The sequence below is a fragment of the Chenopodium album genome, chromosome 13 (genome assembly GCF_948465745.1).
Source record: "Chenopodium album chromosome 13, dcCheAlbu1.1, whole genome shotgun sequence".
Lineage (NCBI taxonomy): Eukaryota > Viridiplantae > Streptophyta > Magnoliopsida > Caryophyllales > Amaranthaceae > Chenopodium > Chenopodium album.
Window position 1 is genome coordinate 2848186 of NC_137846.1, and position 16186 is coordinate 2864371.

The window sequence follows — 16186 nt, forward strand, 5'->3', positions numbered from 1 at the left end:
TCGTCTGCGTTGGTTTGGACATGTAAGACGGAGACCCGAGGGTGCACCGGTGCGAAGAGTGGAAGAGTGGGACCATGGAGGGATTAAACGAGGAAGAGGGAGACCAAAGATGACTTGGTTGGAAGGAGTGAGGAAGGATATGAAGTGCATGGATTTACGTGAGGATGAAGTTTTGGATCGTAAGGGATGGAGGAGAAAGATTTATGTTGATGACTACACGGAATAATCAAATTTGGTTCATGTTAGCCGACCCCACTTTTGGGATTAAGGCTTTGATTGATTGATTGATATTGTAACTTGTAAGAATTGAATCGAGTGTGACTGTTTCATACCATTGGTTGATTTCTTAAGTGTTAATGTTGATTAATGGAACTTAAGTAGACGTTATTTCCATTTTAACACCTTGGGTATAATTAAACACTGTCATTTCCCGTAACTTATTTGCACAATAATATTATGGAGTGACGTGTTTTACTACTCGGATATAGATTTTATAAGTTGTTGACCGAATGCTATTTTTTCATTTTACGTAAGCTATGTTTATGATAAAAGTGCTTAGTACAACTAAATGAACTATTGTATGCTTGATATACTAAAACAGCCTTTGCATTATTGCAAAAAGGTAAATCCAAATGGACTAAATGCCACTATAATGACTAAATATTAGCCGCTATAATGAGTAATTATTAGAATATTAGCCGCTATGACGAGTAATTATTAATTTATTTCATGATATGTTAATAGGTCATCTTTAGAATTGCATAAAAACAAAAGCAACATACTTGTATATACGAGTATTATTGAAGGAGTGATAATATGATGTACTCCGTATTACGGAGTATGTAGTATATACTTTCGTAGCAATATCTACATTGAGTTAAAGAACCACTTATTACTAAGTATAGATTTCTACTTTTAAGACTGAGAACAAGCAATTAGGTTTTACCATTATATTGTCAAAAATTGCATTTTTTATACCTAAAACCCAAGTTCCAATCAACAAAAGTTGTGCTAGCCCAACCTCACTCAACTTCTCATTACACCACTTGGGCGCGTGACTCTTCCTTCAACGCCACATGTAAGATTTGAACATACAATCTCTAATTTTAGAACTAAGTGTCTTACCATCAATTCACGTGATATTTCATGCTATATCATTTCATTTGAATACAAAATATTAATATGAAGCGATTGATTATATTATAAAAAATTTAATGATCCGAGGCATCACCTGATCTAAATATTGGTTCTGGTTCTGCCTTCTAATACGTAGTATTGAAACTATATATATATATATATATATATATATATATATATATATATATATATATATATATATATATATATATATATATATATTTTCCCCCCCTTGAAATTAATTGTCTCTTTTAATGCATTTTTTGACAATTTGTCTCAAATTACCCTCAATAAAGTAGCAAAGAACCAATTTTAGAGTCCTAAGATCAATAACCTTATTTAACTCGACAAATTTTTTAATCAAACCTTACAATTACAAATCAAAGTCGCACAACCTGAACACCAAACCTTCGGGGTGGGATCGTGAATTCATTAATCAACATTCGCATCATCATCTTCAATAAAAATCGAAACTTTCAATTGAAAAATCGAAAAACCCTTAAAAACCCTTGTTTTCTCTCTCATAAATTCTCCTCCATTTTTGAAGAAGCCTCAGAACAACAACAACCATGGATTTCCAGGTGGTTGTGCTAGCTGGTGGCACTTCCAAAAACCTTGCCCCTCTTGTTTCTAAGGTTTTTCAATTAACCCCTTTTCTTTTAATCACATTTTTTGACTTTTAATTTGATTAATTTCTCAATTTTTATCTGTAAATTCAATTTCAGGAGGTACCCAAAGCATTGCTTCCAGTTGGGAATCGCCCAGTAGTGTCTTATGTATTGGACCTTTTGGAGCAAAGCAATCTCAAGGATATTATTGTGGTTTGTTTTTATAACTTTAATTGATTGATTGTTTGTTTACAAAATTAATTGGGGGAATTGGCGAAATTGGGGTTTGCAAAATGTTTGGTTTTGTGTTTGTCTTTAATTTGATTGTAATGATAGGGTGATTTTGTATATTTCAGGTGGTTGGAGGTGCAGATGCTGCTGTTAAAGTTGGTGGATGGATTTCGAGTGCTTATGTTGATCGTCTTCGTGTCGAGGTTAATTCCGAATCATGCATTTGACTCGTGTAATGATTTCTGGGTTTTGTTCATGTTTGCTTGTGATTATGCTACTTTAGACAGTTTGTAGTGTTGCCAAAAGTTACCTTCTGGTGTATTGGTGGAAGCTTTATGTGAATGAATGAAGTAGCTTTATAGTTCTGTGTTGATTTTCAGTTTAGTGAGGTTTTGAATTTTCAATTTAGGGTTTAAAATTATTTGTTTTAGGTAATTGAGAATTCAGTTCTTTGTGGATGCTTGTGAATGTCATGAATGTTCCATGAGGGTATTGAATTTATGGATCACTTGATCTTATAAGATCAATGAGAGTAATAACAAGGTGCCTTTTGACATACTCGCCCTGGTTCTGATATCGAACATGATTCTAGAATCTCTGTAGTGATGTAGGTATGGAGGCTAAGAGGAGTGTAGAGCATTTGGTTTATGGGTTTGAAATTTGGATTATTGGTTACCTAGTCATTGAAGAAATGGAATAAAAGGGTCATTTGTTTTTTTACACAGCTCTGTTTTGGCTGACATTAAGGAATTCTAAATTTGCAATATATATTGGAGCTACAAGTTTGTATCTCCTTCATTATAATACAAGGTCGAATCTCCTTCATTCTTTAAAGTCTAAATTGAACAGAGGTCGTTAAGATGCAGGGAACATTCTGAGCAGCATCAATTTCTTCTCATTTGATGTTTGAGGTTATGAGAATAATGGAGTAGCAGTCTGATACACTGATTAATCTGATATATAATTATAATGCTACTACAACAGACAACTTTATCTGTGTGATTCATTGGGTTAGCGGGAGTTGAAGCCTTGAAGGCGAATCAGGGAATTATTAGCTTGGATTCTGTGAGATACGGTCCCCTCTATGGCTTTATCTAGTTCTTAATATCCAAGCATTATTAAGGATTTCAAAATTTTAAAAATGGCTTCTATTTTCTCCCTTTTTTATAATGTGGAACTTTCAGGGTTTGACCTCCTTTTTTGTTTTCTTAGAAGTTACGGGTGGGATGAAGGGATAAGAAGAGAATTGCAACTCTAGTGGTGGATATAGAGGTGAAAGCTTGACAGTTTGCTGATACTGGAGGTCAAATTCATCATTTTAGGCTCTTGGACGTGATTGGTGGATAATCTTGATTATCTTGATGTCTAGATTTTGTGGTGCCACTTCTTAGGTAAAGGACAATCAAATCTTAGAGTGAATTTGTTGGCAATGTAAATGACAAGTATAATCGTATGTGATGCACGTGAGACATTGAGACATCTTGATTGAATGCTGTATGCAGTTAATGATGATGATGATGTTCATTATAGATATCTTGGTATATCTGTTTATGAAACCCTTTGTCATTTTTCACACAGATGGCATATTTGGGTAAACATTGGCAAGTGGCAACATTGACATACTGATTTCCTTTAAATCTTTGCAAACAATTAAACTGCTTGCTTCGATACTCAAACATCTCATAATATAGCCTTTGCCTGATTTTTCATTTTCTTTGAGCTGCAGATCTGGTTTTCTATGGGGAAAATATAAAAAGAAATTGGTAGATAGAAAAAATATTCACAAGTATATACTTCTTCCATTTCTTATTAGATGACAGACTTCCTTTTGGCGCACATATTAAGGAGGAGTGAGAGAGAAAAGCAAAGGCCTTATCCCACTTTTATAGTTTATCCCACCTACCCTTCTCCTTGTTCAATGAACTGAACCAGCAACCAAGGCCCACCAGGCCACCACCACCTGGCCTTTTTTCTGTACCTAAGCTGCTGCCACCTTCACCGTTGTCTAACCTTAGCTGCCGCTCCCCAATGCCGCTTAGGTTCCAGATGCATATCGCCTTTGTGCAGCCTTGCACTTTTTATATATTGGTAAGGCATGGCAAACATTGTACATGGGAGGCTGGTAGCTTCTCTTCGATGGAATTTTGATTTTCCCAGAAACTTTTTTTTTTTTTTTTTGGGGGGGGGGGGGGGGGGGGGGTGGAAAGGTGTACCTTTGGCTGAGGGTTGTGTCACTTGTGTGTATTAGAGGGGAGGTGTAACAAATGTGTATCTCTCCAAGCCTTTTTTAGTGGCTCAGATCATAAGTGCAGTTTGCCAGTTTCTTTCTTTTTAATCAGTTGGAAGAGAGTCATCTATGTTGTTTGATAAATGGTCTTTCTATTCTTCTTTTCCTTTTCCCCTTCTTTTTTCTTTTATAGGGAAGAAATTTTTGGTAAATGACATCATTGAGTTTTCCAGCTTACAGAAGGTATTTAGCATTCGTAAGTAGATCACCTTAATGCCCGTTCTCCCCCACCTCCCTCCCCCCCCCCCCCCCCCCCCAAAAAAAAAAAAAAAAAAAAAGAAAAAGAAAACCTTAGCGTGGTTTGTTTCAAATTTTCAACAAGTAGATTATGTGATATTTTGATCTTATTCAGGTTGTTGCAGTTCCCGAGGATAAAGGAACTGCTGGAGCTCTTCGTGCTATTTCACGCTACTTGACTGCCAGTGACATTTTGGTAAGCATTAGTCTTGTGACAGTCTTTAGCTGCAGTGCTGAGATCTACATTAGTTTTCTGTCGAAATGACCTATACCCTATTGTTATATTGTAAAGGTTTTTCTGTTAGTATGATATTATTTCCCTAATAAAAATGTTTTTGTTTAATGTTGTTAATCTTTTGTTCACTTTTTAATTTCTGAAGGTGGTAAGTGGGGACCTTGTTTGTGATGTTCCTCCGGGGGCTGTGGCTGCTGCTCATAGACGACATGATGCGGTTGTGACTGCAATGCTTTGCTCAACCCCTGTTAGTGGATCTACAGAATCTGTATCGTCCAGCGGAAAGGATAAAGCAAAGAAACCAGCACGTTGTAATATTGTAGGGTTGGATGTTACAAAACAATTTTTACTGCACATAGCTGCAGGTTTGACTTTTGGATGTCTACTTGCTTGGATCACTTATATATTAGTTAGATTTTGCTTTTATATTGGTTCATTAGTCCTGGGTGGTTTTTTTCAGGCACTGAGGTCAATAAAGATATGCGAGTTCAGAAGAGCATACTACGTGCAGCTGGACAGGTATTCTTTCCCTGTGATACTGTTGGTTATTTTCTCTAAACATGTTGGCCAAGGAACCCTCAGAACTTGTTGCCTTCTTGAAATTAGAAAAACAGTAAATATTTTCTGGTAATATACATTTGATTGAATTGATTCTGTCTAATATTTTTCTCTTCTTTCTTCCACTCTTAATAGATGGAGATCCGAACTGATCTTATGGACGCCCATTTATATGCTTTCAAGAGGTTTGCAATTTTCATCCCTTTTCCTTTTGTACAGGAGAGAGAGGAGGGAGGGGGGAGGGTTTAAATAGGCTGTATTACGTTCCTTTAAATGACTGTCCATTTATCATCTTTGCCTTGCTATTGTTGAAGATCTGTTCTTCAAGAAGTTCTTGATAGGGATCTTGACCAGAAAGAGAAATTTAGAAGCCTAAAGCAGGATGTGCTGCCCTATCTTGTCCGGACACAACTGGTGAGTGTGGTATTTTGCCATGAGACGCATGCTATATTGTTTGTCCAGTTGTCCTAACACATGGCTGTTTGATGATACATTGTAGCGATCAGATGTTTTGGCAACTGTGACTCTGCAAGCAGAAGAAAATGGGAATGGGATGCTCCCATCAAATAAAAACCAAGTTATGCTCTCCCAACTTTTGGCTAATGCTTCTACCCCAAGTTTCCATGAACTGTTTGCTTTGGGCCCTAATGGTTTTGCTCGCACTGCTAGAAAAACACACAAATGCTGTGTTTACATTGCCAGCAATGACAAGTATTGTGCACGCTTGAATTCCATTCAAGCTTACAGTGACATCAATCGCGATGTGAGACTCTATCCACACAGCACCAAAATTTTCCATTCAATGCTTGTATAATTTATTTATTTCGTGTTACTTACCTTCTGTTCAATGGTCTTGACTTGATAATTTCAGGTCATTGGAGAGGCTAGCCATCTATCAGGGTACACATTTTCTCCTCAGCACAATAGCATTCATCCTTCTGCTGAGATTGGATCAAAGACTACAGTGAGAATGATTGTTTTTGTTCTCTTTTCTATTCTTTATATATAATTGTCATTTGCCTGTACGCTTATAATATTGTTTTGTGAAATCAGGTGGGACCATATTGTATAATTGGTGAAGGTTCACAAATGGGTGATAAATGTAGTGTAAAACGGTCTGTCATCGGTCGTCATTGTCGGATAGGTTCAAACGTAAAGGTATGCTTGTTTATTTTTTCATACTTTTATTAGTTAGCTGTGTATCACGTTAGATGACTACATCCCACAAGGCCTTAAGGGGGAAGTGTCTTGTGAGAATCTTTATGCATCCATAATCCACATTGTTGAGTTATAGTTGGAACAGTATGATGTTTTTTTATCTATTTAATCATCATCCCTTGCAGATCGTGAATTCAGTGGTTTTGAACCATATTACTATCAGTGATGGCTGTTCGATCCAAAGCTCTGTTATTTGCAGTAATGTACAACTACAAGAGCGTGCGGTTTTGAAAGACTGCCAAGTAAGGGCCTTTGTCTTCTCATTTTTGTATTCCTTATCATCTACTCATATCATACTTTGTACTCTTTTCACATCTAACTTTGAACTTCCCATACTATACTATACCAGTTTCTCAATTATTAACTCTGAATTTGTTGAACTTGTCATAGGTTGGAGCAGGCTACGTGGTCACTGCAGGCAGCGAAATCAAAGGGGAGTCTTTGGCAAAGAAATAGATAACTGTCTCTGCCCAAGTTTTGTTTTGGGCACTTGTCTTAGAAAACTAAGATACTAGGCTGTTGCAGAGGCAAATGCGAGGGGGCTTGGTTAAGTTTTGTTGTATTAATAGGAAACTGAATACCAGCTAGTATCAATTTTGCTCCATAATCCACAAATTGTGCTTAGGTTTTGCTTCTATATATTAGATCATTCTTCTACCTGTGTCACAGATATCTGATTTGTTTTATAGGTTTTGTGAAAATTTTCACTATCATTAAATTAGCACAACTCCATGTAATTCTTGTCCATTTTACTTGAATGAGTAAAACTTAGCTTGCAATAGTTGTATAAACTAATCAAGAGGACGTGGAAATCACCAATTGGCGCAGCAAGCGTCTTGTGTTTGTCACTTGAACTTTTAACATAGGCAAATTTTCAATCCTCTCTTTCTCTCATCTAAACCTCTTTTTTTTTCTCACGTTCCTAGCTCTATTGAAGCACATGAATTGAGCCTCAGCTCCACACCATTGATCACCTTTCGTGAAAAATCAAATCCAGAGTCCACACTAGCCGAAACTACTTTATTAGGTGGTTTTATGCAACAATTTTTTTTATTAGGTTGCGTCTCACAAAAAATCGGTTAATTGATAGTTTTGTCAAATTTTCATCATTATTATTATTATTGACGGAGTTTGGTGAAAAGCTAAAAGCTGATTGTGTTAGCTGATTTTGACTAGCAGATTTTTTTTGAAGAAACGTTAGCCGGGCAATTTTAATTTTGACTAGCAGATTATATTAACTGATTTGACTAACTTATTTTATTAGCTTATTTAATAGTAGTCAATAAACATCTTAAATTAGCTTATTTAATAGTTAATAAGCTAATATTGGTCAAATAAACTCAATTTGCTCAAATGAGCTATTTATCAAACACAGCGACTATTAAGCTTGCTATCACTATTAAATAAAACAGTACCAAAACGAAACCACGTTAAGGAAAGAGTCGACACATGTCTCAAAAATGGAAAACTACATCTCACAAGGAAAAAAATTGAGGAATATAATAACCCTTAATCCAACCTTGCCGAATTTAATACCCTCAATATCATTAATTTCCAAATTTAGTCCCATAATTTCAACTATAGTTCCAAACTTTCCATAATACAACCCTTCATTAATTTTTTTTCTTCCCTTTTTATTTTTCCTCTCTTTCAAAAAAAAAAAAAAAAAAAAAAAAAACCCTTTTAAACCCTCAGTTTACTCCCCTTTACTCACATTACTCTTATGCTAAATTTTATTGTGTAAAATGTCTAACGAAGGCGTCAAAAAGATAATAACAACCCTTTACTCGTTATTCCTACGCCTGATTTTCCAGTGAACATGTCGAACGAAGAAAAAGTCGTAATAGAAAACAACAATTTGGCTAATAATTCAGTTGTTAGTCCTACTGTTTCGAATTCAAAAGGATTGAAAGTTTTGGTTGTTGATGATGATATTACCTGTCTTACGACCATCACCAAATTGCTTAGTCGCTGCCAATATCAAGGTTTGTACATAAATTTCCTAATCTCGTGTGTATAGTATTACGTACTTCTTTCGTCTCTATTTGTTCTTCCAATTCAGAATCTTTACGAGCAACAAAAAAGGTTAGTATAGTGATGAAGTGAGTATATCAATATATCATTAGGGTTTATTCATAAAGTTTTTTTTTTTTTTTTTTTTTTTTATTTTTTTATTTTTAGTTTCTGATTAGGGTTTTGTTTGTTTTCTTGTGCCGTGGTTCTTTTGTGATTAGGGTTTATCAATTTTTGGTAATATTAAAAAATTAATAGTAATGCTATTAATTTTTACAAATCTGTAGTTTAATTAATTAATGCCGTGTGATTTTAATTTATGTGATGATACTTAAATGTTTATGTACGTGTGTTTACGTATGTGATGATGCTTAATTAATAGTTGATCAATTGATGGCTTTTTTTTTTAATGCAAATTTATTGTTGGATTGTATTGTTATACTAATATAATTTGATTGGGCAGTAACTTCGAAGAATAATCCAATTGAAGCACTAAATCTATTGGAAAAAAATGAAGAAAAATTCGATTTAGTGTTAACGGATGTTCGTATGGAGGAAATTGACGGGTTTAAGCTACTCGAAACTGGTGTTAAACACGACATTCCGGTGATAATGATGTCAGGGTATGGTGATGAAGCGATAGTCAAGAAAGGTGTTACATATGGTGCTTGCAACTACTTCCTTAAGCCTATTAGTTTATCGGATGTTGAAGTTATTTGGCAACATGTGTTTCGATATAATCTCAAAAAGTGTACTAGAGGTAACAAGTTTGATAATAATGAGAACGAGGATCAAAGTAACAAGACTAAGACTAATGTTAAGGAAGGCAAAAAATTAGCTGGGAGTAGGGTTCGATGGAATGATGAACTTCACCTCAATTTCGTGGGCGTGGTTGAGAGTCTTGGAGGGGTTGATAAGGCGGTACCTAAGAAGATTCTAGAGGTGTTGAGTGAAAGGCATAATAATCTTACTAGAGAACAAGTTGCTAGTCACCTTCAAAAGTATCGAAAAGCTCTTTCTAAGCACAAGAAGAAGAAGAACAACAACAACAACAACAAAGGTATCGATGGTCATTCATTCATGGTTCCGACTCATGTTTCTTCTAATAATCATCAGTACTCGAGTTCTATAGCAAATCGCCAACATCATCTTCCTGTCGCGAATGCATCTGATAGAGCAAGAATTGCACCACAAATAAACTACTCGCAAATGAATAATTTTCCAATGATTAATAATAATCATGTTGAACAACCTCAACCTTTGCAAGTTAGGCCTAGTCAAGTGATTATGCAACAACCTCGAATGATGCCATATGGTAGGAATTTGATGGGAAGCAATAAATTACCTCAAGTAAATTATCATCTTCATCAGCAGCAACAACAACAACCGCAACAACTTGTACCTTATGGAGATTTTGGTTTGTTGCATACAAATTTTTTCGAGTCAGATAATAAGATGCAAGTTCACGACGAGTTCTTTGATAATAGCCCTTCGATTATTAATCCTTTTAACGAAATTGCTTCCACAAATAGCTTCCTGATGGATGGGAATCATTCTTCATTGTTAGATACTTGGGGTGATTTATCAAAGACATCATGATATTTTTTCTATTTTTATTGCGAAACCAGGTATATGACTTGTATTCTTCATTTTTCATTCTTCAGTTTGTTATCAAGGCATAAATATGCACATTTCTTCCTTATTGTCTGTTAAACGGCGTCATTTGGTTGGTATGTCATGCCTTGATCTTTCTTTTGATTTGCTGAATAGAATGTTAATGGCTTTCTGTGAGCAGGCAAATGGATAAAAGCTCCATCCCGAAGAATGCTACTGATACGGAGCTTCGATCTTCAAATATTTAAGGGAAGGTGGATTTCTCTGCTGTTAATTTGCAACTGTGCCTCTGAACTGCGTCCTGCATGAATCAGTAATGGTGCATCTTTGTTCGATGTTTATCCATAAACTCAATAGTTAGAAACAATTCTTATTCTTCGTTATTGATGTACATGATTCGGATTCTATCTTTTACTCCATAACAGAAGTAGTTCAATGAAATGAGGATGTTATAGTAGGCATATATCTCTGCTCTATGAACTGATCGAACTAGAATTGTATTTCGTCTGAGTTGAATTAAACTGAGAGGAAGGGCATTTTGGATCTACTTACATGATAATAATGGTCCAGGATGTAGATTAATAAGGATGCATTTGAAAATTTGCATTTAATTACTTAGAATAATAATTTATCAACTATCTTACAATTAACTGCATTTAAACAAGCCTTTATTTTTGGCTGACTAATCAAATAATTTGTATCTCATACAATATTTATGTAAAATCTACATGAATGAAGTAAAGAAAGAGATTGTATCATTTAGCGCCTGAACAAAGTGATCAACATCGTCCTTGGTGTTGTAAAAGTAGAGACTAGCCCGTGCACTTGCATTCATTCCCAAATGTCTATGCAGAGGTTGTGCACAATGGTGGCCTGATCTGATTGCCACTCCATGCTGATTCAAGAGTATACATGGTTAGCTGTGCAACTATTACAGCGCAATTTATATATAAAAATTGCTATTTAGAGAATAAACTTGACGGTAGATAGTAGCATAACATTCATATCATACCTGTTGATCAAGAAACGTGGCAATGTCTGTTGGATGAATATTTTCTACATTGAATGAGCAAAGAGGAGCTCGACCAACATTTTGTGAAGGCACCGGTCCATAAATCCGAATCTTAGGGACTGAAGATAGCCTTTCGTATAAATAATCAGCTAATTCAGCCTAGAGGAAGTTCATAACAGTACCCACAATTATGTGAAGAAATAATATAGTATAGGATAATTCAGACTAAATAAAAGCAATACTGCTCTATATAATTACCGATATTGAAGATTGAATTTTCAAAAATTGAAGCTACTTGAACATTGAGATTGGAGTTCAATGTCAGAAATCTATGAGAGACAGGAAGATATCAGGTGTAAGACAATCTACCTCGTAGTTGTGGATCTTTTGCATTCCGATTTCAGATAGATAATCTATAGCTGCTCCTAATCCAATGGCCTCACCAATAGCTGGTGTTCCAGCCTCAAATCTGATCCAACAGAATGGAATCTAAATCAAGATCTTACATGAACAAACACTTATCAGACATTCAAATTGATGCCTACCAAGTACCAACCTGGATGGAGGATTTGCATACGTGGAGTGATCCAAGTACACGTCAGAAATCATTTCCCCACCACCTGAAAGAAAATACATGGAAATGAAATTGAATAATTACTGGTATGATGTTATGTGGCTAAATCATGCATGTACTACAAGTTAAACACGCATCTGCTTTCTAACCAGTTCCAACTTGCAGTAGCAAACATTAGCCTTTTCTTGCATTATAAACCCGTCTCTATGAAAAGCTAGTGCAGACAAGATAGAACTACTTTGTCAAAGAAGGAACAAATTTTACCTAAGAAAGGAGGCATTGAATATAGAAGCTCCTCTTTGCCATATAGGAATCCCACTCCTGTAGGACCACACATCTGAAGCATTGTTCATTCCTTGACTTCGAACACCAGCTCATACTATTTGTTCAAGAATAATCAAAGGAAGAACCTAACCTTATGAGACGAAGCAACAAGAAAATCAGCACCAAGGCTCTGTACATCAACTGCCATGTGTGGGACACTCTGACAAGCATCAACCAAAACTTTTGCCCCAACAGCATGAGCCGAGTGCACAATATCGTGAATTGGTAGAGTAGAGGCTACACAAAGAATCATCTAAGAGATGAGATTTCAGGAAGTATCAGGGAAATAAAGTTCAGAACAACAAACAGAGTTCTCATAGCTTATTATAAAAGCATCACTTGTGATACACTTCACAAGAAAACATTTTTCGTGATAGCACACTCAATTTCAAGAATCACAACTCGATTAAAAAACCATCAACCCAAAAATCAGCCCTACCAAGTACATTGGAGACATGATGAACAACAACCAATTTTGTCTTTCTTGATAGCATATCCAGCAATGCACCGGTATCAGGAACTTCATCTTTGGTCAAACTGACAAATTTCAATTGGGCACCAGTTTTCTGAGCCACCAGTTGCCAGGGGACAATAGCACTATGGTGTTCAGCAACAGTGAGGATGATCTGCATGCATTCAATGTCAAGCAGCAATTTAGCAGGTAACATACTTGGGAAGATTTTTCAGTGGGCAAAAGGAAACAGCTTTTTCAATTTTGCAGTTACTTAAACTAGCTAAATGCTGAGAGTTAAAGGCAATAATTACGGATATGTAAATTAAAAAATATGAACCAAAAAGGACAATCTCTATGAAGCATAAAGATGTCAATTGGCCTAGAATTTGTTATCTCGAGACTTGACCACCAATTTTAGTAGCAAGAATTTCAATTAGCTCTATAACACATCTTTAATATTTGATAATATTGGCAATGATAATCAAAGCTTTTTCAATTTTGCAGTTACTTAAACTAGCTAAATGCTGAGAGTTAAAGGCAATAATTACGGATATGTAAATTAAAAAATATGAACCAAAAAGGACAATCTCTATGAAGCATAAAGATGTCAATTGGCCTAGAATTTGTTATCTCGAGACTTGACCACCAATTTTAGTAGCAAGAATTTCAATTAGCTCTATAACACATCTTTAATATTTGATAATATTGGCAATGATAATCAAAGCTTTTTCAATTTTGCAGTTACTTAAACTAGCTAAATGCTGAGAGTTAAAGGCAATAATTACGGATATGTAAATTAAAAAATATGAACCAAAAAGGACAATCTCTATGAAGCATAAAGATGTCAATTGGCCTAGAATTTGTTATCTCGAGACTTGACCACCAATTTTAGTAGCAAGAATTTCAATTAGCTCTATAACACATCTTTAATATTTGATAATATTGGCAATGATAATCAAAGACTCCTCTTGCACCAGAACAGAATTCAGTAGTTTTCTGTTTGTTTGATGCACCAGAACAGAATTCAATATCTTAATACCTACAATTAATTCTATAAGATATAGTTTCAAGAGGCCAACTTATCCAATTAAGTTTTGAACATATTTAATAAGCAAATTATTCCTGTCATACCCCAATATCAAGAAGACAAGAAGCTTATTCAGTAGTAAAAGCTCCAATTTTCAACTTTATTTGAAAAATTAGGCTTCTGCATAAGGAAATGCTCTTTCCCAAGCTTGGCCTACTTCAAGCAAGCCATATATACTTTCACCAAATGCGGTCCAGGTGTTCCAGGCTCCAGCTAAGGTATTGTTAAGCCAGACTATGTAGTTTATTGGACAAACAATAAAATCCAGCCAACTAGTATATGTCATTAATTTAAACATGATGTATTCTAGCTTTGCTAGTATATGATATTTTTGCACAAGACAAGTGCAGTACCTAACTTAAGTGTGCACAAGCATTTGTCACCTGTAATGAATTGTTTGTCTTGTCACTCTATAATTAACACTTGGCTCTTATCGTTTTTATTTACATCGATCTCAAGTAAAGGGGTAGCAGGAAGCAGTTTTTCCATTGTAGTCATAATTCAGCTGTCATTTATTAAAGCATATTCCCATAATGATGATTCTGACATTTAAGGAGCATGAAATAATACAGAAAAAAAAACTACTCGTGGTATAAGAAGTACAAACCTCGTCTCCTGGTTCCAAATTTGAGAGGCCCCAAGAATTAGCCACTAAATTAATTGCTTCAGTAGCATTCCTTGTAAATACAATTTCACCAGACTCTTTGGCATTGATGAACGTGGCCACCTTTCTCCTAGCTAACTCATATTCATCAGTTGCTTTGGCACTGAATTTTAATTTACAAAAGTTTTATCAGAATAAGAAACATAAATGACAATTCAATCGACTTTAAGTTACAAAACCTCAAGAAGTGTATTCCTCTGTGCACGTTTGCATTGTAAGCTTCATAGTAGTTTTTTAAAGCCTCTATTACAGCAGATGGCTTCTGAGAAGTTGCACCATTGTCCAAATAGACAAGTTTGTGACCATTTACTTCCTGTGGCATAAAGTACTACTCTTAGATTACAGAGTTTGCAATCATAGCTGATAAGATCCAAAAGCATCAGTCTTACTATGACATGATGTATAAATGGTAAATCCCACTAAATCAACAAGAATCAGCCCAAAATATCACCTTGAGATCAAGATGTGAAAGCTAACGTCACCAAACAAGTGCCAATAAATCAAACGCGTATATTAATGTCAGATATTAGCACCAGCTTGCTAGTCTAGGATTGTTTGTTGGTTAAACTACATATCCTCCTCAATCAATTACCATGTAAACCTCAAGAATAACCTTACCCCAAATGGATAAATGCACCATACTCCCTCAGTCCCTATGTCCCTAAATAATTGTCACATTTCGCTTCAAAATCTTGTCCTATTTCACTTAAAAATTGAAACAGCATAACACTAGTTCAGAGCAAACAAAACCAAGCACTAATTCAACATGTTATATTGGGTGTTGCAAATGGCAAAATGTTAACCAAAATAAAAAATCTAGTTTTTTTTTTTCTTTCTTCCTGAATTGAAGCTAGCTTCAAAGTTTGAAAATTATGAAGTCATACCAAACAAAGCTATTAAAATGTTCCAGAAATATCCTAACTAAATAATTAATTAAGCACTACTACTAAAAAGGTTAGCAATACTCCAAAATATTATTGCGTAACATGGATGTCAACTAGCTTGGTTGGGGATGATATCTAAGACCGAGCAATAAATCCCGTCTATATCATTGCCACTTCCTAATCACTTCCAAAGACCAAAGTTACAAGAACAGATTATTGCTTCCCTCAATTACAACCATGGTCAAAGCGGGCAAAAACATCTAAACTAGAATAACCCATTATTACCAAATCCATCTTGATAAAGACAAAGCTAAAATCAAATAACCCAGAAATCAATTCACCAACAAAAAAAAAAAAAAAAAAAAGAAAAAAAAAAGAATTATTTCCCAAAATGAATCATCAAACTTGTAATTAAAATAGCAAAAAAAAGGTTTGAGCAAAATAAACCTGATGAAGGATAGGAAAATCGGGTCGGGTGAAGTGCCCAAGTGAAACAGATTCATTCTCCAAAGAAATTGAAGCTGAAGTTGAAAGGCAACGACAAGAAGAAGCAAATAATGGGTATTTGCGAGAACCAAATGGTACAAAAGAGCTGAATTTGTTGTGGGAAATTGAAGGGTTCATTGTTAAACCTTTCATAACCATGTTTATGAGTCCTTTGAATCATCTAAATGCAAGACTAAAGAGGTGGGGTGGGAGTTAAAGATGCGCTTACAGCCGGGTGGGCACTTGGGCTATAAGATTGTCACTTACCGACTACCATATGTTTTCACGATACAATACTTTAACCAATTAAGTTACGGTGTATATTATAATGTACTAGTACTTTATATTTAACGCAAAATAAAGTGACCAATTAAATTAGGGTGTATATTATGATGTAATTGAATCTTATATTTAACGTAAAATAATGTGCTAATCAAAAGGTTCGAAGGCTATATTGTGATGTTGGTTCTTTTTTCATATTTTGGGTGTAGGTGTACTTGGAGTTTTCCCAATTAATTAAGGTAATTTAAAGGAAAAGCACATGATTTCATCTTAAAAATTGA

At 35.1% G+C, this 16186-nt stretch overlaps 2 protein-coding genes across 2 annotated transcripts; one reads left to right on the forward strand and one right to left on the reverse strand.

The window, feature by feature from the left end:
* Positions 1-1452: 1452 nt before the first annotated feature.
* LOC145575946 (translation initiation factor eIF2B subunit gamma-like) lies at positions 1453-7197 on the forward strand. The gene is made up of 13 exons (XM_081633733.1): positions 1453-1772; positions 1863-1958; positions 2102-2179; positions 4616-4696; positions 4881-5100; positions 5196-5254; positions 5429-5478; positions 5608-5707; positions 5793-6056; positions 6165-6257; positions 6347-6451; positions 6637-6753; positions 6902-7197. Exons 1-13 carry the CDS (start codon positions 1707-1709, stop codon positions 6965-6967), a joined length of 1395 nt encoding a protein of 464 aa, XP_081489859.1. The 5' UTR covers positions 1453-1706; the 3' UTR covers positions 6968-7197.
* A 3554-nt stretch (positions 7198-10751) lies between these two features.
* On the reverse strand, positions 10752-15875 carry LOC145575947 (cysteine desulfurase 1, chloroplastic-like). Its single transcript, XM_081633734.1, has 10 exons — positions 15585-15875; positions 14433-14566; positions 14197-14356; positions 12488-12674; positions 12140-12285; positions 11989-12061; positions 11707-11770; positions 11520-11619; positions 11151-11309; positions 10752-11033 (listed from the first exon to the last, which is right to left on the reverse strand). The coding sequence occupies exons 1-10, from the start codon at positions 15780-15782 to the stop codon at positions 10863-10865; spliced, it is 1392 nt and encodes a 463-aa protein (XP_081489860.1). The 5' UTR covers positions 15783-15875; the 3' UTR covers positions 10752-10862.
* Positions 15876-16186: the final 311 nt, after the last annotated feature.